The following is a 17,689-nucleotide window of genomic DNA, read 5'->3' as shown; positions in this document are numbered from 1 at the left end:
CTTTGAGTCCATGGATGGTCGATCCGCCATTCCATGATGGTGTTGTATGGATGGATCGGTCGGACATCCGGGGATGGCCTATCCATCCGGGTCATCTAGCATGACAATCATCTCGACATCTAGACAATCCATCCAGGACAACGCTGGGACAAACATGGTTTGTCCAGCCGGTCGTCCAGGCAGCCTTCAGAGGCCGCTCATGTCTCGTGCGATCGCTGCCAACGGTAGATTCGCGTGCCGAAACAAGAGTTTGTAATGCGTATGTACCCTTGGGAGCCAGGGCAGGTACAGACTTACTGTAGTGCTGACTGTAATGGACTTACTGTAGTGGCCTCCTGTCACGTACTCTTACTTACTGTAAAAGGGGCTTACTGGTTTACACACCTTCCACATCGTCACATCTGCCTGTAATGCGTTGCCTTGCGACGAATGGACAGTCGCTCTTCGTCAAGGCGCACCTTATGTAATGAGTTGCATAACGCAAAGGTACACCTTATCCATCTAGCTACTGTGCCGACTACCCCACAGTAAGACTACTGCTACCCACGGGGCTCATCGTCTTCTCCCTGGGATGAACACTGCTTGCTCGGTTCGATATCTTCTTGATTGGGATTTCCTCCTCAATACTTCTATATCGGGGATTGATGCTAACCAGGCTAACAGGTTGAAATGCAGTAACCCTGCCATCGACATGGATTGACGTGACCCATTCGTTTATTGCTGATGCTTGCTTGCAACCTGCCGAGCGGCAGTATAGTTCTAACGGCGGGGAGAATGTAGTGAAATTATACCAAGGTGAACCCAGGGGTGCTCGCTACGGAAGGGGCCGTCTATAAAACCCGGGACAACCAGGGCGTGCGGACACTTCAGCGAAACTCACTGTGACATTATCCAGTAGTTTGAATGGTATGTATGCCCCCAAATGCTGTGCTGCGCTAACCATTGTTATATTGAATGTTGTTATATTCACCTCGTCCTCGTATTGTTATATTGATGTTATATTGAAACTACCATTGCTGCTCATGAATGCTCTGATTTAATGCCTGTTGCATGCATGTATATTTACAGGATGTACTCCAGATCTAAATGATATTAAAGCCTACCCAGAGGTCAAGTCGTGTCTGAGCTTGATTTTCACGACATCCTTCTTCCTTTGATCCACTTTGACAAAGCATTAACAAAGAATATAAAAAGTAGGCCTCTCCTCCCATACCAACACAATTGCTTGCACCCCAACCTTTTGTCCTCCTCCTCCTTCCCTTTCTCCTCGCTCTTCTGAAATCTGACACTATCAACAGCTCTCCCTACCTCCCCCTCCTTATCTTACCCTACCCCTCCCCTGCCCTCCCCTCCCCTATATTCAATGCTCCCCCTTCCTCGTCCTTAATGGCATGGACCTCAAACATCTGGGGCTTCGCTCAAACCAGATTTATCTCTCCATACAGGTTGCTTAATCTGCTTGACAAACTTTCCTCCTTCAAGATGTCTCTGATTCCTTAATATCTCTATCTGGTTACTCCCTCATCTGGAACGATAGACCTGAGCCTCGTGCTGTAGGTGGGGTTGCCCTCTTCATCAAAACCTGTCTTCCTCACTCTCCCTGCACTGCCGTCTCTCCACCTCACCACCAGGAGTACCTCTGGCTACGACGTCCCCTTCGCTCCCCCCCCCCCTTTTGTTCATATGTGTGTTGTACCGTCTACCAAACAGTGATGACTCCATCTACATCTCGCTGTCTGATAACATGGACAAATTTATATTGACTCATCCCAACTCTCTCTACCTCATATGTGGTGATGTCAACTATCATCATGCCAGCTGGCTGGGTGTGGGTACCTCTCACCAGCCATGGCACATCAGCAAAGCACTTCTGTGACTCATTGGGACTGACACAATCTGTCAATTTCCCGACACGGATCTCAGTCAACGGAGCATCTTCTCTTCGAGACTTGGCTATGACTAACTTCCCTGCAAATGTCTGCTGCTCTTCTTCTGCTCCAATCTGCTCATCCGATCATGTGCTTGTTAAAGTGGACATCTCTCTGGCCATTCTCAGAGAGCCTCCTCAGCGTCGACGAGTCTGGCATTTCACTCAGGCCAACTGGCATGGTCTTCAAGCAGCCATAAATCATCTGGACTGGTCTCCCATTTCTGCTGCCTCTGACATCAACTCATCCTGGGAATTCTTCCAAAGAAAACTGCTCTCTCTCGTGCACAGATTTATCCCATCCAGTCTTCAGTTGTCATACCCTTCCTTCCGTCCATCGTACACGGAATCTTGTGGTGAGGAAGTTGCTCTGAAACAACTTGCCTTCGCCTCCTGTACGGCAAATCCAACGGAAGGCAATCTCATCTCATTTCCTTTGATAAAGCCCGGAACAAGTGTGTGTCGACCCTCAGGAGAGCCAGGAAACAATATCTCTCTTCTCTCACGAGTGAACTCTCAAACCTATCTCCCTCTTACAAATCCTGGTGGCGTCTTGTCAAATCTGTTTCTGGTGTTTGTTCCCCCTCCATCCCCACCATTACCTCAAACGGCTACACAGTTGCCGACTCAGCACGTGAAAAAGCTGAATGCCTCAACTCTGTGTTTGCCTCAAAATCTTGTGTCCCAAACCCGTCTGGCCCTGAGGCTCAAAAAGTCCCTGAATACCCAAAAACCCCAAAACACCCCGAAGACCCAAAACACTCCGAAGACCAAAAACACCGCGAAGACCCAAAACACCCCGGAGACCCAAAACACCCCGAAGACCCAAAACACCCCAAAGACCCAAAACACCCCAAAGACCCAAAACACCCAAAACACCCCAAATACCCAAAATACCCTGAAAGGCCCAGAGGATCCAAAAGACCCCGAAGACTCAAATGGCACCGAAGACCCAAAGACCCAGAGGAACCAAAAGACCCTTAAGACCCAAAATCCCCAAAAGACACCAAAGACCCAAAATACCTGAAAGACCCAAAATACCCCGAATACCCAAAATACCCCAAAGACTCAAAAGACCCTGAAAACCCCAAAGACCAAAAAAGACCATTTAGAACCAAAATACCCTAAAATACCCCGAAGACCCAAAACACCCCACACCCCAAAGACACAAAATACCATTAAAGGCCCAGAGGATCCAAAAGACCCTGAAGACCCAAATGGCCCTGAGGACCCAAATGGCCCCAAAGTCCCAAAACACCATGAAGACACAAAAGACCCAAAAGACACCTAAATGGTCAAAAATGCCTATCCCTCTGAAACGACGTGTGGTGAGACGCGCGGAGCGTGCCGAGTCACGCAAGTAAAATCAATCAACAAGAAGAAAAAGACATAAAATGTCATGGCTCCCATGTTTTTAGTAATTTTGCCATGCGGAGTTAAAGGGTGTCAGCTGGACATCTTTTGTTGGATTACAACCAAAAAAATCTGCATATGTATACTCTAAAGCATTGTCTTTGTGCCAAGTTCGAATAAAATCGGCCCAAGCATGTCGAGAAATGGTTGGGGGACATGGTTTCGCAACAAAATGGCCACCAATCGGCCATCTCAGATCAAATCTCGAAAGAAAATGATGTGCATAATGTAACCAATCATTCATTTTCTTTGTCATTCAGTTTGAACAAGATTAGTAAATGCATGTGCAAAAGATGGTTCAGGATGTGGTCAATATTGGGTTTTTACACCTAAAATGGCCGTCAGTCGACCCTCTTTGATCAGATCGCACAATAAAGGGAGGTGCACAATGCACACATATATGCCATCATGTGGTGCTTATGCCAAGTGTGATCAAAATTGGGCAATGCATGTTCAAGAAATGGTTGGGGAAATATTAAAGTAACAAAATGGCTGCCAGTTGGCTATCTTGGATCTGATCTCAAAGGAAAATGACGTGCATATATTAGCCATCATTCATTATCCGTCTGCCAAGTTTGAACAACATCATGAAATGAGTGTCTGACAAATGGTTGAGGATGTGTTCAACATAGTTTTTGTTTTACACGGAAAATGGCCACCAGCCGGCCATCTTTGATTGCAACACGAAAGAAAATGATGTGCAGATGAACACCATTATGTCTGAACAAAATCGGTCCATACATGTACGAGATATGGCTGCAGACAGACGAGACCCAATCCATAAACCTCCATTTTGGACAAAGTCCAACAGGGGCTATAATAACAGGTGTCAAATTAAAATGCAATCAGAATTGATTGTACAAATTAAGGAAAATAGGATGCAACAAGGTATATTATTGTCGATTAAAATATTTTATGTCATAATGAAGGGGATAATTGATGTTTGAGAAATTGATCTACCATCGTGGTTATATCTTACAGCAATTAAATCATAATGTGGTCTTTTTTTTTTCTTAACACCAGAGTTCATCATCAAACCGCTCAAATCAAAATGTGGAGACAATAAAAATTAGGGTGGCCCAAAACCAAAAGAAGTTTGAAAAGTCACGCTCCTACCTCATGCCCCCATTCCTTTGACCATTAAAAGTATACACCATAAATTTCAGTCAAATAGAATAGTATTTAGAGGTCGCTCCAAAATGCACATTTCCACCCCAAGAGCAAGAAATACAGATTTTGTAATTTAATGCACACAAATAGACCAACCAAAGCTACTAAGTTAAACGGATATTTCAAACACATATGAAACATGGATATTTCGAACTCAAACACATTCCAGCATTATCAGACAGGTAATTCAAAATCAGAAGACTGAATCAATCATACAACAATAATTATTTCAAAATCCAAAGCGTCGATCCATGGTTAATCGGCACACATCACATCCAAAATCACATCTTGAGTGTTGCCTTGGTGGATGTGGGCTTCTCTTTGCGGTGGGTTGCCACAAAAGTGGCGCCACGGTCCAACAGCTTCACTCAGTCCATCTCAGCCGCTACTTCTGGAGTGATGACCATACGGTGGCGCTTGCGCTTGGGGGCCAATGGCTGCAGCTTTGGTTGGTACTCGTCGTCGTCAATTTCACTGCTCTCATCTTCACTGATGGCGGCAGTCCCTGAAGGGCTGGCTCTTTCAAAGGAACTTGTCAAAGCATTTGCCCTTTGGTTTCGTGCGTCCTCGGCGACCTTACGCTGTTGCTTGCGGGTTTCTTTTTGGGCTTGCATAACATCCATACCAGCCATATAACAACTCTGTGGGTCGTCCCGCTGCATGAGGAGAAACTGCTTGTCCTCCTCGTTCTTCATTAGCGTGAGTGCGTCTTGATGAGCAATGTCGAAAAGATCATGTCGGTCTGCCATGAATATTTCCTCCTTCGCATGGTCGGAATGTCTTTTGGCCGCGATTCTTCTTCAGAAGGAGGTAAGCGTTTCATTGCTTTGTGAGCTTGGGTGCGGCGTTATCAGGGCGCTAGGTGGGAATACCGGCTTTCTCCCAGAACTCATTGACAGCTTGGATTGTGAGTTTCGCGCTCTCTCGTACACTCATCCCATTCTCCACATGGTGCTGAGCAAAGAGCCGGAACACACTGCCTTTTCTTGGCAAACCGGTGCCTTGGATACTGGACTGGGCTTTTCTGAGAAGCCAAACTTTGGACAAACTCCTTGTCGTTGACATAGTGCATGCCTCGCTTCAACCATGAAAAGGAATGAATCAAAAACTGACAACATTCTTTGCATATGACAACGACATTAAAGCAGACGATTGAGGTCGTCCAATCACTACAGTTCGAGGCAAATTCAAATATTCAAAAAGTCACTCACAAAACGCAGGCAGAAACAGATATCTACAACAACAGACAGCGCAGAAAATATCACACAATACAATGGAAAGAATACACGAACTCAACTGACGATAACAGTGTATATAACAACATAAAGATTAAAACTCGGCATTTGGAGCGACCCCTAAATGTGATCCAATCGTCTTGATTTTTAGTTTTCCAACTCCTATGGTCTAATGGAGCAAGGGCATCGGGTAGGAGCAGTATATTTCAGACTTTGAGATTTTACCCTATTGGCTTGGGCCAGCCTCGTAAACATCACCAGAAACCTTCAAAGGGATGGTTCTTGAGGAGAGAAGCTTCAGCATCATTTGGTTCCGGTCGATCCAGGTGGACATCAATGTCATGCTCAGTTTGCACTTCCACTTTCACAAATAAATCTGGAAAAGTAACTTTTATTAAATGCAGGCACTCTTGTGTCAAATGTACAGCTGGTTCCACACTCTTAAAATATATAAAGAAATATTGCACTAAATCATCAGATGAAATTAAAATCATTAAAATCTCTTTCAAAACATTAAAATCTTTCTTGAATAGAGAAAGTAAAACATTTGCCTCAGGAATGGCATCATGTGAAAACATTATGACATCAAATAATTATGTTCTGTACAAACTGCCTAAGTTATGAGATGGTTTCTACCTGACCACATCTTCAGTGGGAATTCCACCACCACAAAAAATGACAACCAGCAAAACAGAAAAAAGCAACAAAAATGTACAGTGGCAAAATAAAGGTTTTCTCCACCAAACTGCTTTTATTGTCGAATTATAAACAATTGCAATCCAACATGTGACTGTTTGATTTTTTTTTGTCTCGAAAGAGTGTGGCAGGTTAACAAATTGTCAGTTCCATGGCTGATGAACAACAGCCTTGAACAGATAGCCGGACTGTCCTCAATTGCCGAGGCAGCCGAAATCTTGGCGGTACTGAAGGGGCAAGGTGCATACATGCATGGAGCTCACGGGGCTTCTGCTCAAACCCACAAACACGACAAATGAAAAATGCCACAATAATAAATTTAACGAAATGAATGCGTGGAATAAAAATGAAAGGTGAGGTAAACTAAATCCTCATGTGTAGACATCGACAGAAACCTTCATGGGGATAGTTCTTGAGGAGAGAAGCTTCAGCATCATTTGGTTCAGGTCGATCCAGGTGGACAATGTCATGCTCAGTTTTCACTTCCACTTTCACAAATAAATCTGGAAAAAGTAACTTTTATTAAATGCAGGCACTCTTGTGTCACATGTATAGCTAAGACTCATAAAATGTATCAATAAATATTGCATTTTGGACGGAATGCACGCAATAAAAATTGAAAGGTGAGGTAAACTAAATCCTAATGCGAGACGTCACCAATCAGACACTAAAACAGACAAGGGGAAAGATTATGAAAATAAAATGTTTTAAAGCCGATGGCACTCAGCTTTGCTCCAACGAGATCGCCGAATGAAGTCGGCAGCACAAGGCGGCCTGAAGATGCTCGCGCAGGAAACGCACAAAATGGCACAAAGTTCCTCTCCGCGTTGCCACGAACGTGAGGGGGTTCGTGCGGCTGGTCCTCTTTCGCTTGTCTCCATCCAAAACGTGAGGCAGCTCCAGCTCTCCCGAAAAACACCACCGTCAAACAACACCCCTGGCTCCAAAGTTGCAAATGGTTTTTTGTGACCTCCGAACATTTCTCTGCACGAGTGCACACAAGACAATGCGACCGCCACAGCCAAAAGACAGACCGAGCGAGAACCTGCACGATTCTTCTTCCTCCAAGCTCGAACCTTCGAGCTCTGATGTCATGCTGTCCAATTGCCCGAGTTCATCGGGGGAGGGGCCTCGCGGCCCTCTTGACCGCCCACCTATTCTCAGCCTTTACTGGGCGGGGCCGTTTTCCTATCTTGTTCATGTGGGCGGGCTTACTTGTCGATCGTAATGTCCGGTTACTGTCTGTGATTGCTGTTGTTGTTGGATAAAGATGTGCGTTTTTATGGCTGACTTGTTATATTCGTGAAAAACATTGGGAAAAACCACAGGGAGCAATCACAAACTGGAGAAACTAATCTTGACCATACCTAGTTCAAACAAGCTCCACCCACCGTGTGAAGTCATAAATGATCTTAAGCTCACAGTTTTTCTGCATAAATACATCGAGATTAGCTTTCTACTCGCACGTGGTCTATGCTACCCTACACAGTTCTATCTCCACTATGCTATGTCATCACCTACACCCACAAACCCAACAAAATTGACAAATGCAGAGAATGGATGAATAGGCCAAAGCCATGACATGTAAACATATGATATGATTTGGTACATCACGGTTGGTGAAGGTTGTGGTCAGGTTTCATCAAAATTGTGTGTTTGTAGTTTCAGAGAAAAAAAATCGAATACCTTTTTTGGGGGTCAAACCTGGATCCACTTTGACACATAGTAGACCCTCTGAAACCCCGATTTTTTTTTCTAATGCCGTGAACAAACTTTAGTCACAACGTACCAAATATCATTTATGCCAGGTTTCGTCAATCCCATCAGCAGTTTCGGAGAAGAAGTTGCAAGTGTTTACGGACTGACAATGCACCACAGCATAAGCTCCCCGGAACTACGTTCCAGGTGAGCTAATCATGTGTTGATTAATTGGTATTGAAGGACTGGACTGGCAAGATACCTAAAAGTTGTGCACACATGTCTTTGAGCCATATTGTCTCAGTTCAGATCTGGCCACAGGTATAAACTGCCATCCGGGTTTAGCGCTTGCATTGAATTCATCAATGTGTGCACCATCCCACGGATGAATGTTAACATTGCAGCAAACCAAGGCCCCAGTGCAAATGAGCATTGAATGATCAAAAGAGTTCCTCCAGTGCAAATGAGTTCCTCCACAGAACAGCGTTCCGTATAAGCTATCGCTGACGATTCGCCAATAAGTGATGTACAGTGGCGGATGTGAGCTTGTATTGTTGGGGTTTTCATACTTGTGCGACTTAGAAATGCCTGCCGCTGTGCAAGAATTTGGATAGAGCTTGAAATGGCCTAATGTTGCAGAGCTTTTCCTGGTTGCTTTATTCAGCCGTCTTTGACGAGCAGAGCCTTGTGTTGACTAACTATCGAATGATAGTCACAACTGGGGATGATTGATGAGGTGAGAGCCGATTGGTTGTTTCCTCCAGTGACAGGTGAGAGATATAAATTGGTTTTTAAAACATGTGAATTGTAATGGACTCAGACTCCCAAACGGGCGACAAGAATGTTGGAGAATAATTATCTCCAAGAGCCATCAAATTAGCAGAGACAAATGCGAATGAATGAAAATGAATAATCCACCACAATGCTCTCCTTTTCCTTGTTTCACCAGACATCATTTCAGTGCGCACAGTTTGCCTCATGAGGGGATTGTCTCACATTGAAGGATAGAACCACAGCTCAAAGTACACCAACTCGTGCACTTGACCTCACGAGGGGAATTTTCTTGTGCTGGCAGATGGAACCACAACTCAAAATACACAGCAGCCCCTAGGGGCTTGCACCCCTGCCTCACACCTTGCTCAGCTGGCACTGTGGAACCAAGGCCTCAAGATAGTTGGAATCTTCCGCAATGAAGCTAAGTCTATGGGCCTATCACATTCACTGCACAGACAGGATAGTGGTATCTCTTTCTTGTCCTGTCTCCTTTCTGTTCTGCTCCATCCATGCATTGCGTCCACCACCCCTGCCCTGAAGGTTTCTGCAGGGAACACGTCCACCAGCAATCCCTTCTGGTGAAACTCCCAAAATGTAGGAAAACTGTTCACCTTCACCCTTTCATTCCCCTTTTTAACCACCTGTGGAAACAACTTCCACATTCTCTTCCATCTCATTCTTCCCTCAAAGTCTTCAAGACAACTGTTCATCACAATCTCAGATCATCCTCCATCCAACCATTATCTTTTCCACCCCCAAGTGACCCCATTTCAAAGCATTCCCTTTTTCCAGGTAATTGTGATTTCCCACAACCCTCTCCCCCCCACTACCCCCAATCTCAACTCACCTCACCTCACCTTTTTTCACCTCTTCCTCTTTCACATATTTTCTCTTCCTTTTTCACATCTTTTCACCTCACACTGCCTCAACTCACCTCTTTTTGTTTGTTCGTTGATTGGTTTCTTCATCCAAACTTTCCCCTTCCTCTTATTCCTGTGTTTCCTTCAACTTCTGCACAGCTTGTTCACCCCCATGTGTCCACATCCCCTTCATCTCACTGTCACTTATACTCTGCTATTGTTGTTTCCTCTTTACATTTTATTCCCTTCCATTCTGCTCGAGCTCTTTCAGGAGCCTTCATCAAGTGTACAACAAGCGTTACACCTAGGTCCCCCGTCGGGGAAGTGATGTGAGTTGACAAAGTGGAACACACAGAAAACATGCTATGATATGATATTTCGCTCACAAGGGTCAGACAAACATGGAGGCGGCCATCTTGGATTTTGACGGGGCGACCCAATTTTCAATAGCGTTCTTCCTTATGCCTCGAGACACCCACACACGAGAAGGTACTTCGCTTATTTTTCAAGATATTTCGCTCACAAGGTTCAGACATATATATGGTGGCGGCCGTCCTGGATTTTGACGTGGCGACCCACTTTACAATAGCGGTCTCCCTTCTGCTGAGAAACACCCAAACTCCAGATTAGAAGTTGGTACTTCACTTATTTTTCAAGATATGCAGGTTACAAGGTTCAGACATACATGGCATCAGACATACATGGCGGCGGCCATCTTGGATTTTGACGTGGCGACCCAATTTTCAATAGCCTTCTTCCTTTTGCTGAGATACACCCACACACCAAATTAGAAGTTGGTACTTTGCTTATTTTTCAAGATATTCATCTCACAAGGTTCAGACATGCATGGCGGCGGCCATCTTGGATTTTGACGTGGCGACCCAATTTTCAATAGCGTTTTTCCTTTTGCCAAGATACACCCACACACCAGATTAGAAGTTGGTACATCGCTTATTTTTCAAGATATGCAGGTTACAAGGTTCAGACATACATGCCATCAGACAGACATGGCGGCGGCCATCTTGGATTTTGACGTGGGTTGCACCCACACACCAAATTCGAATGCGGTCCTTCGCTTACACACGCACGCCGCATGCACACATGCACGGACGGACACACGGATGGAGGGGAAAGCCATAGTCCCCCTTTCGCTCCGCTGAGCGACGGGGGACAAAAAAAGGGCACCCAACACACACACAGATATCATCAGAAGTGATTCACACAACTCACCATTCGGCTGGTCACTTTGCTCCTCCGCCAGACCAAAGGAGTTCACATCCTCTATTTTTATCTGCAGAATCTCGGGAAATGCTTCCAGCTCCTCAACCTTCATTCCACACGCAAGCACAATCGGCTGTTCCAATTCCGGTTGCACATGACAGGAATCCTTCTCACAGCCAACTTGAGCGTACATGGTGCGTGAACCTTTAGAGGCAAAAAACATCCCACTCTTCCTGATGTTTGCTCCACTCTGAGTACCTTAATCTGACAAAGTGCCAATATGTGAAGTACCTCTGTACTTGAGGCATTATCTTCTGTTTAAATCATTTACAGTACTTTAAACTTTCACCACACACTAACGCACACCCTGTGACCCCCCCCCCCCCCCCAAAAAAGTGCGTGTCTTAAGACAATACTGTAATTGTATTACACGTTGATGTGAATGTTGATTTGGCCACAGATAAAACTTTCAAAAGTTTAGATATTTTTGTAAAATCTCAGCCTATTCAGAAATGTTAGAATGAAGACATTGAATGGTGGGAAGACCTTACATACAAGCACAGGGGATGTGTATGAAGCCTGGGTATTTGTGCTCAGATATAACATTGCCACAGATATGCTGATATGAAGACAGTTTCCCCACATCAATAACTTTCAAGTAATAAATAAGAAACCACTTTCAAGGAAAGGTTGGAACAACAACATTCCTCTGGAACATGTCCGTTCAGTTCATGTTCATCACACTGGCAAGTAATACTGAGTCACGTGTGTCAAAGATTGACAGAAAGACCGTTTGTATCATCAGATAGTTTGAATACTGCAGGGAAGTGAAGTTTATTTTGAAATTCAATGAGCGTATTTGCACAGGAAAGAGCAATAATAAAATTGCCAAATCTCAAAATGTGAGTGGGAAGAGGGTGTGTGTGTGTGTGTGTGTGTGTGTGTGAGAGTGTGTGTGTGTGTGTGTGTGTGTGTGTGTGTGTGTGTGTGTGTGTGTGTGTGTGTGTGTGTGTGTGTGAGTGTGTGTGTGTGTGTGTGTGTGTGTGTGTGTGTGTGTGTGTGTGTGAGTGAGAGAGTGAGACTTTTTATTACAAAAATATAAAAATACAAGCCAGTCGGTGAAGATACTATTCAGTACAGGCACAATAATCAAAAATACAGGAAAGAAAAAGAGATAATGACAGGAAATCAAAACAGTACAATGAACTAGAAAAGAAAAACAACAACAGAAAAACCGACCACACACCGATTCAATCCAAACAAACCTACAAATTTATCATTAATTCATTCTCCTGCACCATGCAGATCCCATCAAAACACCAGATGTTCATAAACTCATCAATACATTTCTTTCTTTCAGAAACACAAAATTCAAGTTTGAGTCTTGCAGATATCAAGGCATTAAAAAAGAACAAGACATCACATTGCCCAATCGGCTTTCCTTTCAGTTTTTCCTTTCTTGATAAATAAATTGCCATTTTTGCCGTGGCCACTAAAAACAAAAACAACATATGTACATGTTCTTTCATATCATTGAAGCCAAAAATAAATGATCGCAGAGCAAAAGTGATCTTCATTTTTCCAGCCATGTAGTTCAGCCATTGAAATAAAGGCACAAGCCTTGCACAATCAACGTACGTGTAGTGAAATCGTATTCGTACTGAACCCGGGGTGATGCTCGCTGCTCGTTGACACCGCTAGGGGCGCGACTATAAGACCCGCTGCTGCGGACGGTGCTCCGAGACTTCTCCTGTGACACGTTACATCTGGTAGACTCGCTAACGGTACGCCAGCATAGAATATTCAGCTTGCTTGCATTGAATGTTATGAATGGTTCCATGTGATGCCACATCATATACTTATTGCATTTCCTGCATTACAGGATGATGTCATGATCTAAATGGAATTAAACCACAAGTTGGACTAAAGTTGTGTGGACCTGATTGGTTTTCCACAACACTTAATTTATTTAGATCTACCGACATGGCTGGCAACAAGACGCTGGCGGTTGCCATATTCTGTGCCGACCTGCAAGCCCCGGATGGTGGCTTGCAACTGAAGCACTGGCTCAGAGCATTGGAGAATCATTTCGAGGAGCCTGAGACCGCGCCGACGGCTGCCGCAAAGCTAGCAACGCTTCATTCAAAAATCGACTACAAGGTGTACAATTCCATCGCTCAATTCGCGACGTACGACCTCTCGATCGCGGAGCTCAAACGGCTGTACATAAAGGAAAAAAGCCCGGTGTATGCACGATATTTGCTGCTAACGCGACGTCAGCAACCCAACGAGGCGATGGACTACGATGCCCAGGAGCTCCGGCAGCTCTTGCTGGACAGCATCAGGGAGCCACGGACTCCCGCGCAGTCTCAGGATGATCTTCTTTTAGACGCCTATATTGCAGGGGTCTCCCCCCAGGAACTAAGGCTCAGGCTCCTAGAGAAGACCGACCTGACCTTCGCTACAGCACTCGAGCAAGGGAAAGTATACACCGTAGCGCGGATGCAATCAAACACCTATGATCGCACGCGCCTCTTGGCGGGAACTACGCTACACGCCCGGCTGGAGAGTGCTACCTCCGAGGACGCGGACCTGCTCGCGGAACTCCGGGATGCTCCGGAGGAAGACCCAGTCCTGACGGCTGCCGCTACCGACAGACCCAAGGCCTTACGCGGGGCCGCCTGCTTTTTCTGTGGGGGGCCACGTCATGCCCGGCCCGTGTGTCCGGCACGAGATGCAATATGCCATTTGTGCTCGCAAAAGGGACATTACGCGAAAGTGTGCAGGAAAATGGCACGCGGCTCACGGCCGCGCGCGACCTTGAATGGGCTCATTGCGGAGCTTGCGAGCCGAGCCCGAAACCCGGCACCTTACCCGGCTTCGAAGGGCAGGGCCCCTCTCTGCGGGCCCCTGGGCGCTCAGACGTCCTTGGCGGGCATCACCGGACAGCCACCACAGTCTCATCCTCAATCGGGCATGAAGTACGTGTCCTTGACCAAACTCCGGGCCACGCAAGGGGCTTTGAAGCCTCGCCAAGCCCCAGCGGAACGTTCTCCTCGTGTCGTCCACGAGCTAACGGTGGCCCTCACCCCGGAAAAGGCGATTTCAAATACTACGGAGGCCTTTTCCTGCCAAAAGTGTCAAAAGGCGTTTTCAAATACTACGGAGGCTTTTTCCCGTCAAAATTGTCAGATTTTGAATCGCGAAACACCGGAATGCATGGGAAAGCCCTCTGATGGCATTAATGGATTCCCCATGGACAACGAATACTCCGGCCACGACCACAAAACTGCTGCTGGCATAGGATCCACCCGCGAGGCTTGTCTGACCCATTTGGGGGGTTCAGTCCCACTCCCAGCAGGCTCGTCCGGCCTGGCTCAAGCCCTTATTCCCCTCATGGTCGAAGGCCATTGTGTTCGGGCCTTGGTGGATACAGGGTCTACGGATAGTTTTATCGACCAGCGACTAGTGCTCAGGCATGGATGGCGGATCTGGAGGTCTACGAGACGGATCTTCATGGCTTCCCAGGGGCTTCGACTCAGCACGAAGGGGGAATGCCGATTGAAACTCGTGCTAAAGGGACGGGTTTTTCCTGATGTATACCTTATGGTTTTACCTGCTTTATGTGCTGATATTCTGTTAGGACACGATTTTCTTAAGCTGCATGGACGTCTGGTAATGGAGTTTGGTGGGCCTGACACGCTTGTTGTGGGGGCGGACGACGCGCTTGCGGTGTGCACCCTAGCGCAAATGGACATCCAGCCACTTTCGCTGTTCCCCAATCTAACCTCCGACTGTACCCCTGTCGCGGTGAAATCACGGCGCTACTCTCGCGCAGACATGCAATTCATTGCGGACGAAACGGCTCAGCTCATGAAAGACGGTATCATAGAACCTAGCAGGTCACTGTGGCGTGCCCAGGTCTTGGTGGTGCGAAGCGAGGCCCACCGCAGACGCATGGTAATCGACTATTCCCAAAGGAATAACCGCTTTACACAGCTGGATGCCTACCCCCTTCCGGGGATGGACGCGCTGGTGCAACAGGTGTCCCAGTATTCGGTCTATAGCACTCTTGATCTCCGTAGTGCATACCACCAGATCCCTATCTCTAGGGCGGATCGTATCTATACCGCTTTTGAGTCGGGGCAGCGGTTGTACCAATTTACTCGATTGCCTTTTGGGGTAACGAACGGGGTCACTTGTTTCCAGAGGGCCATGGATGACCTCATTGCGAGGGAGCACTTAACCGATGTTTTCGTCTACCTCGACATTCTTACGGTTTGTGGATATGACCAAGGGCACCATGATGCTAATCTGAAGCGCTTCCTTGAGGTCGCGCAGAGGTAACACTTAACTATGAACGAGGATAAGTGCCAATACTCCCTACGCACGATAGATCTTCTGGGGTACACCGTGACCCATGGCTCTGTCGCTCCGGATAAGGAGTATCTGCGACCTTTGCTCGACATGGCCCCTCCCTGTGATCGGGCGTCCCTGAAGCGCGCCCTCGGGCTATTCGCCCATTACTCCAAATGGGTGCAAAATTTCTCCGCCCCCTCGTGGCCTGCGACACCTTCCCACTGAGTCCGGCCGCATTGGCAGCCTTTGAAGGCCTTAATAATAATAATAATAATTCATTTATTTTGTATAGCGCTTTTCCAGAAGCCCAAAGGCGCTTTGACAGAGTGGAAAACCCCTAGTGGACAAAGTGCAGATTCTCCAGGCTAATCCTGAGCATGCTCGTGTGATGACGGCCTTAAGGCCGACATCGCCCGAGCCGCAGTGGCGACAATCGACGAGAGCGGATCTTTCATCCTCGAAAGTGACGCCTCGGATCAGGCCATCGCGGCGACCCTCTCCCAAGGAGGGCATCCCGTGGCTTTCTTTTCACGGACTCTTACCACCGCTGAGCGGAGACAATCGTCCGTCGAAAAGGAAGCGTATGCGATCGTTGAGTCTATTCGGCGATGGTGCCCGTACTTACTCGGGCGGTGCTTCCAAATCATCACAGACCAGCAAAGCGTTGCGTTCATGTACGACACCTTACACGCCCAGCGCATTAAGAATGAGAAAATCACTCGCTGGCATATCGAACACGCCGACTTCTGTTACACCATCAAATATCGCCCGGGGAAGGATAACCGGGCCGCCGATGCCTTATCACGACCGGCTACATGCGCGGGTATCACCTCTTTGGAGGGCCTACGTGTGCTGCATGCCACTGCGGGCCATCCCGGCATAACGCGTTTCACTCATTTTGTGCGGCGTGGCAATCTCCCATACTCGATTGACGATATCCGCCGTATCTATCGCGACTGCGCTATCTGCGCGGAAATCAAACCGCGTTTCTATAACCCTCCCATGGGGACTCTGGTTAAGGCTACGAGGCCGTGGGAACGCTTGGCAATGGATTTCAAGGGCCCATTGCCGGTGTCGAGCAGCTCTCGCTATCTGCTCACTATCGTCGATGAGTACTCGCGATTCCCCTTTGCATATACGTGCGCGGACATGACTGCTGCCACGGTGATGCGATGCTTACAGAACTTGTTCTCAATGTTCGGGTACCCGGCCTATGTCCATACCGACCGGGGTGCGGTCTTCTTATCTCAGGAGGTGTGCGGCTATCTGCTCCAAAATAACATTGCTTCTTGTTACACCACGCCGTACAGACCCCAGGCTAATGGGCAGATCGAACGCTTCAACGGGATTATCTGGAGGGCCGTCATGCTCAACCTCCGGACCCTCGGCCGGGGCCTCGATAAATGGGCTTGGTCGCTACCTGCGGCATTGAACTCGATCAGGGCTCTCCTGTGTACGGCAACCAACCAAACTCCCCATGAGCGACTTTTCCACCACCCCAGGAGCACGGGGTGTATACGGTCTTTGCCCAGTTGGCTCGCTGGGCCCGGGCCGGCCTACCTTAAACGGGCGGTTCGCGCGAGCAAGTACGACCCCCTAGTGGACAAAGTGCAGATTCTCCAGGCTAATCCTGAGCATGCTCGTGTGATGACGGCTGATGGCCGTGAGACTACTGTCTCCGTCCTTCACCTTGCCCCTTGTGGGGTCACCGACCTGAGTAGGGAATCGGACGAACCCATCTATGAGACTATGGCCTCTCCCGACGCTCCCATCGCCGAAAGTCTACCGACCCTCCCCTCGCCGAGTCTACCTGGGCCCGACGACTTGGAGTTACCCCCTTCGTCACCCGACCCTGATGGCGCCTCCGACGCCAGGGCCACAGGGATACGTGATGCCGTACCCGGGGAATTTCGGACGCGTGCTGGCAGAGAAATTCGCCGCCCGGCCCGATACGGTTGGGTCGACTGATGTTCTGCAACCTGTTCGTGCTGACGCTCGCTCGCTTCTAGCCGCACTGCCGTAGAATTCTGATGGGGGGGAGAATGTAGTGAAATCGTATTCGTACTGAACCCGGGGTGATGCTCGCTGCTCGTTGACACCGCTAGGGGCGCGACTATAAGACCCGCTGCTGCGGACGGTGCTCCGAGACTTCTCCTGTGACACGTTACATCTGGTAGACTCTCTAACGGTACGCCAGCATAGAATATTCAGCTTGCTTGCATTGAATGTTACTAGGGCATGCCCGTACTATATCTATATCTAAAATTATATCCCCCCCCTCTATTTACATGAAATGGTTTGGTCCAAAGCGAACGGCTTGCGAGTACGGTGACAAT

At 47.5% G+C, this 17,689-nt stretch overlaps 1 protein-coding gene across 1 annotated transcript in view; it reads right to left on the bottom strand.

Moving 5' to 3' along the window:
• The window catches only part of LOC137416767 (uncharacterized), a 34,899-nt gene extending 23,747 nt beyond the window's left edge, over positions 1 to 11,152 (bottom strand). Inside the window, exons 1-3 of the mRNA XM_078770242.1 lie at positions 11,004 to 11,152; positions 6,837 to 6,944; positions 6,011 to 6,121 (exon numbers count right to left, since the gene is read on the bottom strand). Coding sequence (XP_078626368.1) covers positions 6,011 to 6,121; positions 6,837 to 6,944; positions 11,004 to 11,106 — 322 coding nt within the window. The 5' untranslated portion in view covers positions 11,107 to 11,152. The remainder of the gene's footprint in view (positions 1 to 6,010; positions 6,122 to 6,836; positions 6,945 to 11,003) is intronic.
• Positions 11,153 to 17,689: the final 6,537 nt, after the last annotated feature.

The sequence above is a fragment of the Myxine glutinosa genome, chromosome 1 (genome assembly GCF_964187855.1).
Source record: "Myxine glutinosa chromosome 1, kmMyxGlut1.1, whole genome shotgun sequence".
NCBI lineage: Eukaryota > Metazoa > Chordata > Myxini > Myxiniformes > Myxinidae > Myxine > Myxine glutinosa.
This window is presented reverse-complemented; position numbering and strand designations above follow the sequence as displayed.